Below are 18,880 nucleotides of genomic sequence, written 5' to 3'. Positions count from 1 at the left end.
CGAGGAAGAGGGAGAATCAGTAGGTCTAGTTCAGCCGAGAATAGGTTTAGATGAAACCCCGAAGCGCGTTCCGTGCCTTGCCTCTTGCGTGAGGCGACTGTTCAGAGGGGATCGCTGCAGCCGGAGGAGGGAAAGAAACGCTGTGTTTAGTGGGAGCGTCTCGGAGCTTTTATGAAATGCGGCGGTCTGAACAAATTCTGGTTGGTGGCTTAGCGTTTTCAGAGCCTGAGCTAAGAAAGCTGGCGCCTTTGCTGCGCTCTGCCTCTAGCTGCTCCCTTCAGCTATCTCCTGGTGTGTCCCCTGGGCTTTCTGCAGGCAAACTTCTTGCCTTCGGTTTAAAAACACCCCTCCGAAGGCCAAAACTACCAAAACAAATTTCAACTTTGGTTTGCTCTTTCCCTGATTACAGGACTGTCACGGTTTTAAATCCGTGCCTGTATTTAGCAGCCGTGGTGGAAAGCCTGGGGAGTCTCGGCCAGTTGTGACGGCGCGGTGTGCTGGGGCTGGCCAGCCTCTCCCTTCCAGTCCGAGAAACCTGGGGAAGGTTTTCAAGGTGAGGTGATTTGGTGGGAGTTAAGCGATGAGCTCCCCTTCCTGCATCTGAAAGATCCCTTAGGTGAAACGTTTGCCTCCGGGGTGCTGAGAAGGATGTTACGAGGATGAGGGAATCGCAGACTGGCGATGGCTGCGGGGTTTTCACCATGCTCGCGGTTTGCTTTTCTCTGCTCTTCGTATAGCTCGTGCCTCCGGCAGGCTGATGGCACTGATCTGGGAGGGGCCGGCGAGCTGCTAGGTGTATCTGCTTTGAAAATTGATGTTTTGAAGCATGTGCTGGAATTGCAGCGCTGCTTTACAGCTCCTCTTGCCTCCCTTCTGGAGGGAGGGGGAGATGGGCTTATCCTCAGTGCTCCACCGCTCCTGCCACGCTCTGGTTTTCAAGGTAACTGCCTTATTCTGAATTCTGTTCTCGTTCCTGTGACTGGGAGGAATTAACATGACTGGGAGAGAAATCCTGCCGAGTGCAGCGCTTGTACCAGCCGGCAGCATGCCAGAATGAAGCCCGGTGAGCATCGCTGGGACAATGGATTCGTTCCTCCCAGGCGTCCTCCTCTTCATCCTCCTCAAAAGGCTGCGAAAGCCCCAGGGAGCCCAGGAGAGAAACCTGAGCCTCGCCACGGCCGCGGATCCTTATTTCACCCTCCCCTGCCCGGCACCAGCCACTCTCCTCGGTCCCCTTCATCTGCCGGAGCAGCCTGCCGCCGGTAAGTGAGCTGAATTTGCTGGGGCTCTGCACGCTCCCCGCCTGACCCGTGTTCCCCTTCACCCTGCTCGCAGCAGTGGGATGCGCTGTTGGAGGGGGGCAGATCTCTCCATCTGGGATTTTTGCGTTCTTATTTGCAGATAGCCTTGGAGAACAAGAAGCCACCTGAATCCTGACCCTGGGGAGAGAAAAAACCATGGGGAGTGGAATGAGCAAGGTACTGGGGGGCCAGTGGGATGGCGGCCAGCATGTCCTCCGTGGGCAGGACCTTTCTCCTGCAGCCCCGGGGGATGCTTGTTCCCAGACCGCCACGATGCCCTGAATACAACCGTTTGCATCTTCCCGTTCTCATTCCCCTTCGAAACTTCAAGCGCTTAAGAAGGGGAATTAAGAAAGCAAACAGTGAACCCCGGGTTTATATCCGAGGTGGTGAGCTAAGTGTCTGCGGGGGTTAGAAAAGTGACAGCTGGCTCTAGATCCTCGTCCCTTGGGCGGTAAGGCCACGGCATTAAAATCCTCAGGGCTGACGGGGGTCCCTGCAGGGAAATTTCCTCCCCTTGCCACCCCCGGGACGTATCTGTGCCTGGCAGCCACCCGCTGCAAAGGGGGAAGTGGGGTTTTACTGCTGCGTTTTGCTCAGCTGAACTCCAGGGCTGGCGGAGGGGATTGATTTCTGTTTGTATCCTTAAATAACCGCTTGGTATGTGCGTTATCCAGTTTAAAATTAGACCCTGGGACAACAACGGAGAGACCAGATCAGGGCAAACTCTCTCTGCGCGGCTCTGGTGCGATTTAACACCGGGGTTTCACCCCCTGCAGACACAGCCCGACCTGCAAAGTGGCTTTTACAGCCTCCTCGGTGCCACCAAACCTTCTTGGGGAGCCCGGGCTGCCTTTGCCAGGGGCTGGCTTGGTGCAAACACATTTGTGTTGCAGGATCCAGCTTTGACTTGATGAGACGCAGAGCTCGGCGTCCCCCTTCTAGTGGTAACAGCTTCTGCTCTGCTGGGCACAGACGTTTGCTTAATCCAGGTGTTTGCACCCCGGGAGCAGGCTGGGGTTCTGCTGGGGGGCTGGATGTGACCCAGAGCTGTTGAAAACCCTTCCTACAGCCTCTCCAACCAGGTGTCTTCTGCCAGATGGGTGCAAATGAGTCCAACTGGTAATCAGCTCTTCCTTTCTGTGCCCCTGGAAACGGCTCTGGCGGGCTCTTACACCCTGTAAATATTCTGAGCTGCCCCTTTTTCTCCTTCATAACCCTGCAGCAGCGAGTTGGAGACCAAATTTGCATACTTGATGGCACTTACTGCAACATCCTGGCCAGAAAAGTAGTATAAATAGCCTGTGCCTTTGCCCGTCTATCCCCAGCTGGTGGAGGCAACCTTTGAAAATGTTTGCAAGAGGTGGTTGCTATAGAATAGCAAAACAAAACCGAGCTGCAGCGGGCTGGCCTGCCTCCAGGCGCGATGGGGGGTCCCTGCTGGAGCCCAGCCTTGAAGGAGGAGGCTGGGGTGGGCTGAGCTGTTTGGGGAATTCAGCCCCCAGCACTGCCTTTCCGATAGCAATAGGACTAAACCACAAGCCCCCTCCATTTATGTGCTGAGTTTTCCTGAGCTCTGCACTCCTGGAGGGGTTTGAGCTGCTGGTTTGAGTGGGCTCAGCCTTTGATGTTCGTTAATGAAGATGGTTCACTGATGAGGTGCTTGGTTTATCATTGCCTGGGGAGTTTGCTGCCAGAGGCCCTGGTCCTGCTGGTACCACGCATGCAGCTTGCGGCTCCCGCCACGTCGGACGCACGTTGTGCCCGGCGTCGTCTGAAATCTCTCTCCTTTTTGTCACCTCCCAGATTGTCAAAGGCCTCTACCTCGGGAACATCCGCGGTGAGTGCCTTTCCCTGCTCCACCTCCGCCTTGCTGTGGGGTCCCTGGGCAGCTGGCGGGGCTGGAGGAGCCCCTCTCCTCGGGGGCTCCCTGTGCCTGCTCCCGGCTGGGCACCCCAGCATCCTTCAGAGATCCAAAGCCCCAAAAAAGCCCTATCCCAATTGCAAGTGGCCCCGTGCAGCTCTAGCCCAGGAAAGGGACATCCGTGGGGAGCACCGGGGAACCCTTGGCGTGGCTGGAAACCTCCCCGTGTTTGCTGAGACAATATTTACAGTGGGCCAACGCCTGGCTTTCTCGCTCCTCTGGCCCCGTGAGGAGCAGGGTGAAGCTTGGGTTTCACCCAACAGCAAAGACACAACAGCCTCTTCCAAATTAGCAGTATAATTTCTGATTCTGGGGGTGGTTTTTGGAGCCTGCTGTGCATCCGAGGGGGGTTTTGCTTTGAAGGCGCGTCGCGATGCCCAGTCTCCTTTCCCGCATCGTGCGGGGTGAGAGGCAGCGGGAAGGGGCTGGCACGGGGATCGAGGGGACGGGGGTGATGGATAAGGGTTGCTGGTGGGTGCTTGATCCAGCAGATCTCCCAGGAGGATGGGAGACTCATGTGTCGCTCCTGCTTCCAGACTCTGAGGATCGGGAAAACCTGGTGAGGAACGGGGTGACGCACATCCTCTCCGTCCACAACAGTGCCAAGCCGGTGCTAGAGGTGAGTGCCTGGGTGGGGGGACTTGGGGGACCACCCCGGGGGAGCAGGGGCTGGGAAGGTGCAGGTGGGACACATGCTCTTCTCCTGGCGTGGGGCAGAGCGGGGAGAAGCAATACCGGATTTGCACCAATTTGCAGCAATTTGCACCATGCAATGCTGAATTGCACCCAAAGAAGCTCAGCGCTGGCTTTCGGGGGGCAGGTGGAGTGGGGTGTTTTGAGGGGCACCGCCACCCTTTCGATGGTTTTTAAGGAGAAAGCGTGCAGCCGCAGCGCTGGAGGGGCCGGGACCCGGCGGGGTGCCCGGTGCTGCCGCGGGGAGAACCGCGAGAGGGCGGCGGTGCCCCGCGGATGGCAGCGCCGGGGCCGCATCCAGCCCCGGCCGGGGCGGGGGGCACAGCGGGACCCGGACTCCCCCTCACACCTCCAGGACAGGGGTCCCGGGCCGCCCTGGCTTTGCCTGCCCGGTCCCAGCCCCCCCCGCCTCGGACCCCGGAGTGGTACGGACCCCTCGGGCTGTGGGTGGGGGAAACTGAGGCAGGAGGGTGCTGCGGGGTGGGTTGATGCCGACTGGGTCTTTCGTGCACGAATCCTGCCTGCACGGACCCGTGGACCGGGTGGAGCCTGCAGCAGGAGGAGCAGCCCCGTGTGGGGTCCGTGTGCGGGGGATGCTCGGACCACGCTGCTCGCGTCGCGGCGGGTGGCCGCATGCTTCATCCCGGTGTCGGACCCGCTGCCAGCTCCCAAATCCTGGGATGCTGCAGAAGACGAAGGGGACTGCCGGGACCCCTCATCCTTTGGAGCCACGATGGGCAGGGAGCCCCAGCAAAACACCAGCTCGAGCCTTTTCCCCGCTAAGGCATTGAGTAACGTGGAGGAGGGAGAGAGAGAAGGAAGGAGGCTGCATAAAATCGGTGCAGAGAAACGGCTCGTGGCTGGAGAAGGGGCAGCAGCTGGGGCTGGCGGGGCTCGGGGCACGGCCAGACGGGTAGCAAACCGCACGGCGAGCTTACAACACGGAGCAAGCCGCCGGGCTGGCAGAAAAGGGAACCGGAAAGGCATGGTGGGTTGAGCAATGTGTCAATCACGGCACTGGGTCGGGAACCGCAAACCCCAGCACCGTTCCCATGCGTGGCCCAGCTCCCCGAGGCGGGATGGGGGCACCCGGCCCCGTGGGGAAGGGGAAGCCGCTGGGAGCCTGGCAGTTAATGCGGGATTGGGGTGCGGGTCGGGGTTTGGGGAGCAGTGGAGTTGCTTCTGCCGCTCCAGCGGTTGGCACGGTGGCTTTGCCGGCACGGTGGCTCTCCTCATCGCGGGGAGTCAGGCTGCCGCCAGGCATGGCATGGTGCAGCCAGGTTTTGGGAAGCCACAGCCCATTTTGGCTCATCCTGCAAAACCTGCCGACGTTTGCTTGCTGGTCCCCGTGCCCCTGCCTGGTGCATGGTCCCCTTCCAGCCCCCGCATGCCGGGGAGCTGCGGTTTGGCCGGGGGTGTGGATGAGGAACCCGCTGGCTCTGTTTCCCCCCACCCCGGCCTCTCCGGCAGTTTCTCTGGGCAGGGAGCAGCCGGATGGCACGCACGGGGAGCTGGCAAGTGGCACATCGCTGTGGCACCTCGTCCCCGTCCCACGAGAGGCTGCAGGGTGGCGGGGGCAAGCGTGGGACGGGGCTGGGGAGGATGGATGGGACGGAGAGGAGATGCACAGGAAAGCCCACCCGCGCTCATCCTCGCAACGTGGGTTTTTCCAGCGCAGAAATATCCCTGCGCCTGTCCTGCTTTGCCCCTTCCCTCCTGAAATAATCGGCTTTTTCCAGTCTCCCAGTTTGCCCTGGGCTGGAGGGAAGTGAGGGTGGCTCGTGAGGCTGAGCTGCATCAGCCCGGGGGGACCTTTCGGCAGCGATGCCACCGGGAGCTGATGGAGATGGGGCAATCCCTGGTGCTCGGGCGTTTTAGCTCTGGCTGGCAGGATTTCCACCCATTTCGCTAAGAAAGTTAAAAAAAAAAAAACAAAACAACAAACCAAACTCGGATGAAAAGGCTCTAATTATAGCTCAGAACAGGGAGGATCAAGGAAGCGATGTTTTAAAGAAAGGAAAGTAATCTGACCCACGCCAACATGCGGCAGGATGATTTATTGTGTATTAAAAGGACCGGGAGGAAATAACTCATTGATGAGAGTGACTTCATCACTGCATGTTCGCACACATCTTCCTGACGGGGCTCGCCCGTCGGGGCCCCGGTGAAGGGGTGGCTCAGTTTTGGGGGGTTCCTGAGCATCGTTGAGGTTCCCCACAGCCTGGCCTCTCCTCTGGGCTGAAATGGGGGAGGGGGAATAGCCCAAGGTGGGATGGATGTGACCTGCGTGGGTCTCCCTACCCGTGGGGAGCGGGGTGATGGCACCCGAAAGCGGATTTCAGCTTTCCCCTCACCAAAGGGTCAGCTGGGGAGAGGGAAAAGAGAGAAATGGGGGATTTTGTGTTTCTCGGAGGTATCTTACTACCGCAACCATCTTTGTATTGCAGGACATGACCTATCTCTGTATCTCGGCCTCGGATTCATCCGGTCAAAACCTGTAAGTCGTTTGCCATCCTTCTTCCTCTCAGGGTTGCGTTTTGGTAGTTATCAGTCAGCAAATGTTCAAATTCTGCAGGACGAAGGTTCAGTTCATTCGTGCTGCAAAAACTGGGTATTGTTGCTGAGCTTGACAAAAGCTGCGGTTCGTTTTTAGGCAGTAAATAGCATTTGCAGGGCTTCAAATCTGTTTCTGTGTGTGTAAATTTAATTTTCCATAACATTTCAGAACTATTCTACTGGGCAGGGTTGAAAATTGGAGCATTTTTTATTGGTTTAGAAAGACAATGATTTGTGTCGGTCTTCCAGACATCCTCCTTGGAAAGAGAAAGAAAATATTTATTAAAATGAAGATTTCCCCCACCCCCACCCCGCACAAAGCATAGTTACTCATAAACTCCTTAATGACATTCTTGAGATGAAGCTGGCGAGAGGTGCTGCGAGGAAGCTTTCATGGGATGCGGTGCTGGGGTGCGATGGGCGCAGGCGCTGCTGGCACCGGGGGGAGTGGCAGCTCCCCGCTGCCGCTTTGGGCGACGGGTATCCCTAAACCATCCATTGCAGCCAGAAAATGGGTGACTCCGAGGGATTTTTCTCGCCAATCAAACCCTAAAAAGAACTAAAACTTCATGCGCGGTGACCAGAGCGAAGCCTGTTTGTGGAGGTGCTGGTTTTCCAGCGCCCTTGGGAGCAGCCCTGTCCGGGGGTGTGATTCTGCTTGCTCATGCTCCCGCTGAGCGGAAAGAGAAGCTTTACAAGAAAGCCCTGCCTCAGCAAGAACAGGGTTTTCTGGTTGTGTGTGTGTTTTTTTTTTTTTTTTTTTCTCTTCTCTCATGTCTTTGCATTTGTGGCATGTCTGCCGAAAAGGGAAAAAAAAAAAAAGGGAAAAAAAGAAAAAAAAAGGTAAGACTGGCTGCCGGAAGGAAGACTTATTCAAGGAACTATTTTCTGCTTGTCAGTTTATGCCTTGGATTTCACAATCCTGGTGAACTTTGTGTCCTGCAGAGGAGATGCTTGTGACTCAGGACCTCAGTGGCTCTCAGCATTACCAGGTTCCATGCCCCGATCCCATGATTTGAGGCTGGAAAATCATGGGGAGAGCTTTCCTCTGCCTGGCCACGTGGGGGGGGAAAAACCCCCGTGGAGTGGGTGAGGATGGATGGGGTGGCTGAAGCGCTCCCCTGCCTCCCTCCGGGATGGGTTGGGAGAGGGATGCTGTGTGCGTGGAGCGGGCTGGAGGCTGGCAGCAAAAGCATCGGGTCCTTGCAAGCGGGGTGCGTCCCTGCTGGTCCCAGTGGAGGACTGGGATCTGGAGAGCCTGGACCTGTGCAGGCAACACGTGCAGGCCCTGGGGGATGCTGTCTGCTCGGCGAAGATAAGTAGGATGAGGAGAAATCCCCCGGGACAAGCTTTAGGCAGGGAAAGGCCCCCCCAGAGGGTGATGCTTCGTTTGCTGTGGTGGTCAAGGAGGAGGCACATCTGTAGCCCACGAGGAGCGATGGACTTACACTTCCTTCCAGGGCCGAGAGACTCAATATTTTTAGTATGACCACATCTTCAGAGACTCCCCCATCTCTCCTCCTCCTCTTGGGCAGCAGAACCCCCTCCTATTTTTGAATATGTCCTTGGCTGCTTTCTTAGAGCCTGAGCCTGCCCTTCCAGGGCAGGGTGACGAGCAGCGTCCCCTTCCATCCCCCTTCCAGGGCAGGGTGACGAGCAGCGTCCCCTTCCATCCCCCTTCCAGGGCAGGGTGACGAGCAGCGTCCCCTTCCATCCCCCTTCCAGGGCAGGGTGACGAGCAGCGTCCCCTTCGATCCCCCTTCCAGGGCAGGGTGACGAGCAGCGTCCCCTTCCATCCCCCTTCCAGGGCAGGGTGACGAGCAGCGTCCCCTTCCATCCCCCTTCCAGGGCAGGGTGACGAGCAGCGTCCCCTTCCATCCCCCTTCCAGGGCAGGGTGACGAGCAGCGTCCCCTTCGATCCCCCTTCCAGGGCAGGGTGACGAGCAGCGTCCCCTTCCATCCCCCTTCCAGGGCAGGGTGACGAGCAGCGTCCCCTTCCATCCCCCTTCCAGGGCAGGGTGACGAGCATCCCCTGCCATGGGATGCAGGGATGAGGGAGGTTTTGGAGGGTTCTGCCTTGCTCCCGCAGGGAAGCCGGCTCTGAGGAGGGGGAGGATGCGCGGGGAGCAAGCCCTCGGCGAGAGGCAGGGGGGGAATAAGTCTGCCGTAGCCCATGCCTTGGCTTCTGAGAAATCAGGAAGGCTGTGCCGGCGCACGCCCACCCCATCACGCGGAGGCAGAGGAAGTCCGGCGCCGGGGCAGAAGTGCTGCCGGCTCCCGCGCTCGCTGCCGGGCGGCTCTGGCTTGGCTGCCCCAAAGGGATCCTCTTCTCCTCCTCCCGAAAAATCCAAGGCTGTGTGGTCAGGGGGTCCGCCAGCAGCCCAAGTTACCCAGAACCAGGTTTTCTATCTCAAAACTCCCCCAGGGCTTGGTGGGACGGCGAGGGCGAGCAGGGATGGGCAGCGTTTATTGCAAACACGTGCCGAGGAGCCGAATACCTGGCTCGGCGAGGGCTCTCGGAGATGCCTGCTGTCTTGGAGAGGGATCGGCAGTGGCTTCCAGCATCCCCTGCAGTGATGAGCGGGAGGGATGCGTCGCACCGGAGCCTGCATAACCCTCCCACAAACACCCACCTCTATCTCATCAGCGCATACGGAGTTATTTATCCCGTTTTCTAGGTCTCCATGCCTTCAAAAAGATGGGTGCTGCTCGTATTGCTGAGCATCCAAGTCCGAAGGAGGGAAGCACCATAGCGCGTTGCCGTTGAGCTGCCAGAAAGCCCTGGCTCCCTGACCTGCCCCGTTTTGCTGCCAAACTCGCTGGTTAGGGTTAACGCGCTCCGTCTGCCTTGCCGGCAGTTGCTGGTTATGCTTTCAGGAACGCGGGCAGCTATCGGGGACGAGCCTGTGTTGTGGCAGCCCTACCTCCCTGGCACGGGCACCTCTCCGTGCCCTCCCTTGGGTGGGAAGGGGCCGAGGGGCTGCTTGGAGGGGAAGGGGGTTGCACCATTTTGGGACCTGCAGGCAAAATGCCTTGGGAGCCACCTTCTTCCCTGCCAGCGTCTTTTCTTTGGAGGGAACCGGGTGGTTTCGGCATCATTTGGGAATTAGGGGTGAGCCAATGGCTCAGGACAACCTCTGGGATGTGGGGATGTGCGTGTCCCTTGGGCACAAGATGACACCGTGCCCTGGAGGCTGTCTCCCTGGGGTCCTCCCTGAGCTGGTTTGGCTGATGGCATCGCCCTGCTCCCATCCCGCTGCCTTGGGAAGCAGGAAATTCCCCGGAAAGTCTCCCAGGTCATTTCCTTCCTGGCAGATGAAGACCAGCCCCTCTGCCTGGCAGAGGAAGGATCTCCGCTCCCACCCCGCGCCGGTGGCCCCAGGGCGGTGGGAAGTCCCAGGGCGGGGGACGCAACTGCTGCTGCTGCTGTGGCCAGGCACCTTGCAGGGGGGGCAGCCCTCCCATCCTCACCTCCCTGCCCCTCTCCTTGCAGGCTGCAGCATTTTAAGGAGTGCATCAAGTTCATCCACGAATGCCGGCTCGGTGGGGGAGGCTGCCTCGTCCATTGGTGAGAGCTGCTGTCACCGCGTTGCGTCCACGGTTGGCATCGGTCCTGTGGGAGGTGGGGATGGGCTCCCAAAAAGCGTCCTCGACGTTGAACATCATTTGTGGTGGGGAGGAAGAAGAGGAGAAGACAAGGAACAACAGGAGGGTGACAGGGGAAGGTCTCCACTGCCGAGACCCATGGGGATGGGTGCTCCGTGCGCTGAAAACCTGAGCATCCAAAGAGGTGGGACAGGCTAGAGGAGGGGACAGGGGGAAGCCACCAGCAGCATCTCCCTGTCCATGCGGCTCCTTACCCCCACCCAACCCATGGCCGGGGAACCTTGCTAGCACCCCAGGAAGACGGGGTGCCCGTGGGAAGATGCATCCCATGGGTGTCCCTTGCTGCGGAGCCGCACCAGCCTCCGCGGTGGGAACCCCTCTCCCTGACGCTGCTCCCTCGCGCCGTGCCAGCCTGGCTGGGGTCTCCCGCAGCACCACCATCCTGGTAGCTTACCTCATGACGGTGACCGAGCTCGGCTGGGAGGACTGCCTGGCCGCCACCAAGGCCGTGCGGTCCTACGTCAGCCCCAACTTTGGCTTCCAGCAGCAGCTGCAGGAGTACGAGGTGACTTTGCTGCAGGAGGTACGTCCCGCGCCGACGTCCCCTTATATACGTGTCTGCAGAGTTTGCAAGCAGGCACGGCTCTTTTGCATGTAGCTCTCTGCAGGGGCCAGCTGTTTGCCCGAGCTGGCCTTTGTGCATGCTATTTATTACCTGGGGATTTTGGGTTTTGCATGCAAGAAAACAAAAAAAAAGAAAAGAAGATTTAAAAAAAAAAAAAAAAAAAAAAGTAGTGCCTAGACATCATGCGAGTGCACTTTAAAAAGCTCTTTAAAACCCCAGTGCTTTTCTCGAGAGTTCAGTTAGGACACAGCGGGAGGGACGGGCGAGCAGCAGGTCCCCCGGCAGGCGGAAAGGGGGAGAGGAGAGGGAGGAAGGCTCTTGCGAGCAGCTTCGGGATGTCTTGGATCTGGCAGGGCTTCCCCTGACAGCAAGTCCTCTGCTTTTAGAGGTGGGCGACAGAGAGAAACAAGTGTGGATGGAGAAATTCTCCTCTCCCCGCTCCAAAATGACGCGGAGCAGCGGGTTTTAGGAGAGCAGCAGCCCTGGCTGGGTGGGTTCCTGTGCAAGGGGGGGATGTTGTTGTGGCTGAGCCGAGCTGGATGCCGGCAGCTGGGAGCGACAGCGGCATGTTTACTGGGGAGAGCACTGGTTGCAGAGATCAGAGCTGCACTTTTGACCCGGAAAGCCTTCAAAAACAAAGGGAAAAGCCTTTAAAAGCACGGCTCCCGCCCGGCTCGCCGGCTGCCCTCCAGCCTCCCGCGCTGGATCCTGCTCCTCTGCCCAGCCCTGGGCTCCGCAGCGAAGGACCGGGGTCCAAAACTGCCCCGGGAGGGCACATGGCCACAGCTGGACCTCTGCAAGGAAAGAGTAACCCCCAACTCGACCTGTACAAGGCGTCTCGCAGCCCACGTCACCCCTAAACTTGGTGCCATCCCTGGAGGCTAAGCCCCCCCATCCGCTGTAGCCACGAGCATCACACAACGGCCCCGTGGCAAATGGTGGCAGAGACCCGGTGGTCCCGCCGGCCACACCGAGCGGTTCAAGGGGATTTCTGTCCTCCCAGCAGAGCGGCAGGGACAGCATGTGACATTGGCCCAAATGCCAGCCCCTTCCCCGCCGCCGAGTTCCCTTCCCCGGGTGCCGGAGGGAGCGGGCAGGCGCTGTGGCATGAGGGACGCAGCCCTGTCCCGTTATCACCAGCTTGCAAAAACACCCACGGAGGAGGGTGGAAAATGGTCCAAGGGATTACAAAAGAGCTGCGGTGCTGGAGATTCCCTGCGGGGCTTCCCCCCGGCCGGGCCGGCTCTCCCCAACCCTTCCCACGCTCTGGCCGTGTCCCAGCACAGACGGTGATGTGGGGCTTGCTGTGCCCCACGCTCCATCCGAGCTATTCCTCCTGCTCCCCAAAATCCCGGCTGGGCTCAGCAGGCGCTGGACTTTCTTCCCTTTCACTTAGATGCTGCTTTTTCATCACCTTGAAGTTTTGCTGGGGGCTTTGCAAGCATTTCCCTGAAAATACCAAAGGCAGAGCCAAGGGCGGAGGCGCTTGGATGTGTTTTTTCTGAGCCGCGGGGTTTAGCAAGAGCAGCCTTTTACTTGAAACACCCTGCGTTCCCCGCGATCGCAGCGTCGGGGAGGGAAGCTGCGGATGGCCCTCGTGGGCGGACGACTGCTAGCACGGCCCCGGGGGCGAAGGCTGGGTGCTGGAGCGGGGAACGCTCTGGCATTACTCACCCTGCGTTTGAAGAAGGGGAAGAGCCAGGATGGATGCTCCAACCTGACGGGCGATGCCCTGCTCCGAGCTTGCCCCTGCGCCCTCCACTTCTGCAAGAGGAAGGGACTTGCGGGCAGGTCAGCCGAGGTGGATGGCTGGGGGTCCCGCGGGGCGGTGGGTGCCGTAGGCGTTCACCCGCGTGGCCAGGAGCCCGTGGGACCTGCATGGGTCTTGTGCCTTGCTTCATGCCAAGCAGCAGTTGCTTACCTTGGCTGTGGGAGGTCACATCTTGTTCCCGGTTGTGGCTTTGGGATGGTTTTCTGTGCGTGTAGGAAGGATTCAGGAGCAAGGGCATCGTGACCTGAGCTTCAGCTGCAGAGGATAGAAAAGAGATTAAATTTCCCCATTTAGCCCGGTTGTCATCTCGGCAGGCAGCAATTTGGAAATGCAGTGCTTGGGAGCAGACATGAGTAAGGGCTGGGGAGGTTGCTCAGGAGGAAAAGCCTCATTTCTTGTTGGTTAAAACCTGTGAGGAATAGGTCAGTCCTCCTGGGGACCTCCTCCCCGGGGCTGCGGGCGAGCATCCCTCGGTGCCTCGGTTTCCTCGATCCGGAGCAGGGACCTCAGACGGGACCCCGGGAGGTAGAAATGGGGAAGATGCTCTCTGGGACTGGCCAGCCGGCCCCTCGCCGCAGGAAGCGCGCCTCGAGCGTGCAGCTGTGGTTTTGAGCTGGCAAATGGTGCTTTTCGGGGCTAGATGGATAAAGAAGGAAGGAAGGGACCAAGAGCAGCAGCAGGATGACGGGTAAGGTTAGAAAAGGAAGTAAGCCAGCGCAGAGAAGACAGCGTGGATGTGAGAGAGGGCGCAGATGGGCATTCGGGTGACGGACCTGTCCCCCCCCTGCCCCAAGGTCCCCCCGTGGTGCTGGCACACCGCGGCCAGGCTGCCTTTCCGCCCCCCCGGTGCCGTCCCAGATGGGACGGGTGCTCCGGGCCCCGGGAGAGAGGAGGAGAGCAGCGGGTTAGTGGTCAGCGCTGGAGGAAACGGGCTGTAACCACTTCTTGCTCTGGCTTTAAAAGGAAACGCCTGGCAGCAGCAGCAGGGTGCTTCCCCCAGCCTCCCACCCGCTCCTTCCCTCCTTCGCTGGCTGGTGGGAGCCAGCTCTGAGGCTGGGCGGTGGGTGCTGAGCCTCGGTGGGTGCTGAGCCTCGGTGGCCAGGATGGTCTCCCCATGGAGCTTCATCCCTCTGGATGGTTTGCGTGGGAGGGATGTTCCCCCCATGCGCAGCTGGCATGGATGCTTGCCCCAAACCCTGTCCCAAATCCTGTCCCAAATCCTTTGGGACTCACTTCCCAGGGGTTGTTTTCTAGCGAGGAAATCAGGCTTGGCTCTCGGGGTCCACCCCGAACAAAAGGTCCTCCTGCTTGCAGGCGGTGAGTGTGCCGCAGCCGTGGTGAGTCCCGCTGTCTGAGGGAGTGGATTTGGGAAATCCAGACATTCCCGATGGAAATCCCCTCTGCCTGAACTGAGTTTGCCCGGCTGCAGGAGGTGGGGATGCCACCAGGGTCAGTCTCAGACTTTATCCCCTTGCGGTTCATGGTCCCCTGCCTGCGGCAGCCCCGGCAGGACAGGGCTGAGCTGCCCGTCCCGCTGTCCCGGCACCCTTGCTGTGAGCTCGGTGGGTGCTGCCGTGGCACCCCGGGAAGCTGGAGCCATTGCGGGGGCATCTCGCCCTGGGGGTGCCGAGGCTGGGCAGCTCGTGGGGTCTCTGGTTCCCCCGGCTGCACCCCATGCCTGCCCCAGTGCTACCCCATGCCGGGACTCCAATGCTGGGTCCCTCTCTGGACCCTTTGCACCTGCAGGCTTCGCATTCCCGACTCCGTGCCCTCCATCCTTTTTGTAAGAAGTCTGGTATTGCTGGGCGTGCTCGACCGCTCATCCCAGTAAGTCCTGCTTGCTGGAGCAGCTGGTTCCCAGCTACTTAGGAAGATGGCGAAGCGCCTGCTCCCCGCGAGCACCGGGTAGCTGGCACGGCGGGTGCTGGCAGAGCTGCCCATTCCTGCCCACGCTCTCGGGTGCTGTGGTCTGGGCCCGTCTGGCTGTTTCTCATCCCAGCAGTAGCGGGAAGCATTTCTACGGACCATCTCTCACTTCCCAGCCACCTCCGGAACTCAGCTTGCTGCCAGCTGGCCCCTGGCCACCGCCACGCTCCTGCCGCCGGAGCAGCCTTTGCAGCTGGCTGCAGCGATGCAGGGGGCACGAGAGGCACCCCCCAACTACCTGGCGGCAAAATGCTCTGCAAACAAACCTGCCTCAGCGTGCAAGAACCGACTTGGCTGTGCAGCTTGTGGCAGCGAGCGCAGCCTGTCCCCGCGCTGCCACGGCGGGGAGAAAGCGTGGGGAAGCTTTTCTTACAGGAATTGGGGCACACAAGGAACGGCGGCAGCTGCTTGGCAATGAGAAGTAAATAAAGCTGCTGTCCCGGCTGCAGCCCCCTGAGAAGCTGAGGATGCTGCCGGCTCTCCGGGTCTGTCTGTGCTGGGCTGGGGATGCAGGAGCACTCGGACGGGGGGAACGGTCGCATCTCTTGTACGACGTGGTCGTGTCGCGTGGTGCGAGCTCCTGTGAAAGGGGGACTTTTCTGCTTGCTGGCTGTGGCTGGGGATCCCCCGGCCTCATCTGAGGCTGCGGCTGGGGTGCAGCGGGCATTGCCCCCGCTCGGCTTGCTGCTTTCCACCCCCCCCCCTCAAGCTGGGGGTATCTGACAACTTCTCTGGCTTTGTCCCGGCAGTACCGCGCCTGGATCCGCCGCGACTACGGCAGGAACCCGTTCAAGGACCAGGAGGAGCTGCAGTGCTTGCTGGCCCGGCAGGAGCAGAGGCAGAAGGAGCAGCAGCTGGGGAGCAGGGATTGCTCCTGCCGCCACCCTCCAGCCCCCGCCTCCCCGCTCCCCTGCCACGCAGGTGGCACCGGCAGAAGCAGACGGATGAATAGATAAGCAGCTGGCTGCTCGAAGGCAGACATTGGCCCTGGGGCTTGGAAAACTCCGTATTCCCTTTGCCAAACACCTATGGGGGGTTCACGTCTAGGGCAGTAAGCAGCCAGCGCCGGCCTCGGCCGTGGGCTGGAGGGTTGGAAGGGGGGGGTCAGGACTCGCAGAGCTCCCCCTTGGTTGCCGATTCCGTGTATACCTCTGGGCAAGCCAGTTAGTTGATGACAGTGTTTTGCTGTGTCCCCTTCCCCCATTCCCAGTGGATCGCAGCCACTTTTCCATCACCCGTAGCAGCAGCAAGCCCCGTCCCTCTCTCCAGCAGCGCGGTACCCGGGAGGGCACGGGGATGCCAGCGCAGACCTTGGAAAGCCACAGCAGGATGAGATGGGGAGAAGCCACCTTGTTTTCTGCTTTGCAGTGAAGCTGGGGGCCGATGCAGCCCGAGGAGGGAGGGACGGGTGCCGGGGGGCGGGTGTGCTGCCGAGCCCGGCTGTCACCCCGTGGGATGGGGAGAGCGGCCGGAGGCTGAGCTGCTCCCAGGGCTGCAGATGCCCCTTGCTGTGTTTGGACTTTCCTGGTCCAGCCTGTCCTTGGCAGATGTCTGTCTGGCATTTTTCTTAACCCGTCCCCCCTAGGGAGGGGGGAAATCCAGCGGTGCTGGAGGCTGCCCGTCCCCACCGCCTCCATCCCTGGAGCCGGAGCCGTTTTGGGTTTCCCCTGCCACCGGATCTGAATGTCCCCGATTGCAAAAGAAGCCAATGGCTCGATTGGACTCAGTCGGCCCACAGACCAATTTAACGCTGTCCCTCTCCAACAGCCTTTTTAATATTGACAGACTGTGACCGTGTCCCTTTTTTCATCCCAAACTCATACGGTGCGTTTCCAAAGCATGGGCTTCCTTTGCCAGGACTCCCCACATCTGTCCTACCAGGGGGGTCCCAACCCATCGACACAGCCCTTCTACATCTAAACCTTCAAATCTTCCACGCCAGCTTGGCCTTTTACCATAAATACCTTGCTTGGCTTCTCAAAAATATCTGTTCTGCAATCCATTCTAAGGGGAAAAAAAAAAAAGGCGCTTAAAATATTTCTAGGAATTCCCTTAATGAAAATTTCTGGGTATTGCGAGTGTGACAGCGCTGGGGGTGACTCGCCCAACTCCTAATAAAGAGGAAAGTGATTAAACCCATGAGGATGGCTGGTCTTGATTTGTGGTGTTCCTGGTGGGAATGGAGGGATGGACTGACATGACCGCTCCGCCGCTGCATCCTGTTTCCTATTTTCTTGATGAGAACCACCAGCAAAATTAAAAGTTTTAAAGACTCAATGTTTAGCCATAATGTATAGGATTCTGGCAGAAAAATTATGGGGGCTTTTCTCTGTCTTTTTACATTGAAAAAAGGGTCTCTCTGCTGTCTGTTATCCTACATGGAGGTACACCACGGTTCGTACCTGTAGTGCACGCTGTGCGGAAAAGAACCCCGAGCGATTAATGAGCTCAAGGACCATAAATGCTGTTGATGGAGTGGACTGGAGGGAAGTTGAGCAAACCAGGTCGATATTGTATTTAATGCCTCCGTTATCATTTTAGGAAGCAGAAAAATGGAACTTGCGCACAGGGAAAAAAGAGAAGAAAGTTGGTTTCTGGTGTTAATAGGAAGTCATCGGAGATATGTGATAAGCAGAGATTAGATTTGCAGTAGGTGTGATAACCTCCGCAGAGCGCTGCCGTCCCGTCACCTGCGCCAGCCTGGATGGCTGTGCCCCTTCCCATCCCACGACTGGGCATCCCGGGACTCAAACATTCCCCAAGGAACTGCGGCACCTGGAAATAATCCCCCTGATTTTGGGAATCACAAGGGATGCTCCCCGTCAGCTGCAGCATCACCCACGCCTGGCCTCGCAGCAACAACCGTTGCCCAAATAGCATCTCCTAAACCCAATTTCCCCCGAATTTAAGGGGTGTCCCAGCTGAATATATATATTTTTCCACTCTGGCCTACATCAGCGGGACCTATGGTAGCTTTAGGACTTCTGGGCGCTGGAAGGCAAGCCCTGAAGCAGGTAAAACCGGGCTGATTTCCACTCCTTTCTACATTGCTAAGAGCTCTGCACGCGCCGCATCAGCCCTCCCGAAAGCCCCGTACCTCTGGCATGGGGAAAATCGCGCTGCTGAAGTGTGAATGAGAGTCCCGGGGTGTTGCTCACACACGAGGGAATAGTTTGCAAGAAATTCCTGCTGCCTGCCCCAGGGTGTGTTTCGCATTTTCCCTTGCCAGCCGCTGGCAGGGCTGCGGGGCATCTCGCTCCCTTCCAGCCCGCTGTTGCCAGCACCGTGAACAGCTGAAAAACCCATTTTAAGGGGTTTTTTATCTTCTCCTCCTCCCGCTGGGATCCCCCTCGCCCCAGGGAATTGAGATTTTGCCTTGCCAGGCTGCCCATGAAGTTGTGGAGCCAAATCAAAGCCAGAGGTGATGGAATCACCCCGCTGGCAGCAGCATCGCAATTAGGCTCCAGCTCATTGGGCTCCAGAGGGAATGAGGGGATGGAGAGGTTTGATTATACAAAGCCCCTTTAAAATATTCTGAATTTGCCAGAACTTTTACAAAAGAAACAATTTTTTACTGGGGGCTTTCCGGCTGGCGCAGGGAGGCAGGACCCTCCCTGCAAATCTTAACTTATTTCTTGGTAAAAAAAAGGAAACAACCCCCCTAACCATATGTGATTGCAAAAGCTGGTTTTGGCTCTCCCCGAATCTCCCAGGGGGGATCTGATTAGGATCAGCTGGGTGTTTAAAAACAAGGGCTATTACAGCCATTATTTATTAGAAATGACAGTAAAGGTTGTGTACCTTAGATCATAATTTTTATTATACCATCTGTGCAGCTCCATACATTTCCCATTTCTCTGTATTACCCACATGGGAGTAATTATGGTTTTCTTCCAAGAAATGCGTGTGTAATCTGGTAATCCCAAAAAACCCCCTCTGAAGTCAGGCTGCAGATGGTCCTGTACGCTCTGCTGCGGCCCCGGCTGGGCACGGCTGGGCTGGGGCTGCTGGGCATGGCCAGGGCACCCATCTCCGCTGGGGGCACCCAGGGAGGGAGTGATCCGGGAGGGAACTGGAAACTGCCAAGGGATGGACTGGACTGGGGCTGGGGCTGGACTGATTTGGTACTGGGAAGACTGGTCTAGGACTGGGGAGACTGGTCTGGGACTGGGGCTGGACTGATTTGGTACTGGGAAGACTGGTCTAGGACTGGGGAGACTGGTCTGGGACTGGGGATGGACCGATCTGGGATAGGGGAGACTGGTCTGGGACTGGGGATGGACCAATCTGGGACTGGGGATGGACTGATCTGGGACTATGGACACTGGTCTGGGACTGGGGATGGACCGATCTGGGACTGGGGACACTGGTCTGGGACTGGGGACGGACCGGTCTTGGGAGGCTGAGCTCAGCCCGGGGATGGGCCCGCCGGGGGCTGCAGATGGATGGGACACGGGGCAGCACCCGGGATGCTCCGG

General features: G+C 58.8%; 1 protein-coding gene across 1 annotated transcript; it reads left to right on the top strand.

Moving 5' to 3' along the window:
- Positions 1-1,143: 1,143 nt before the first annotated feature.
- On the top strand, positions 1,144-17,494 carry LOC142087373 (dual specificity protein phosphatase 22-A-like). Its single transcript, XM_075161533.1, has 8 exons — positions 1,144-1,262; positions 1,402-1,478; positions 3,108-3,141; positions 3,762-3,844; positions 6,366-6,415; positions 9,968-10,042; positions 10,492-10,663; positions 15,152-17,494. Exons 2-8 carry the CDS (start codon positions 1,458-1,460, stop codon positions 15,356-15,358), a joined length of 642 nt encoding a protein of 213 aa, XP_075017634.1. The 5' UTR covers positions 1,144-1,262; positions 1,402-1,457; the 3' UTR covers positions 15,359-17,494.
- The last annotated feature ends 1,386 nt before the right edge of the window (positions 17,495-18,880 follow it).

This window comes from Calonectris borealis, chromosome 12, assembly GCF_964195595.1.
Source record: "Calonectris borealis chromosome 12, bCalBor7.hap1.2, whole genome shotgun sequence".
Lineage (NCBI taxonomy): Eukaryota > Metazoa > Chordata > Aves > Procellariiformes > Procellariidae > Calonectris > Calonectris borealis.
Note: the sequence above shows the minus strand (reverse complement) of the source record. Positions and strands in the feature narration are given on the sequence as shown.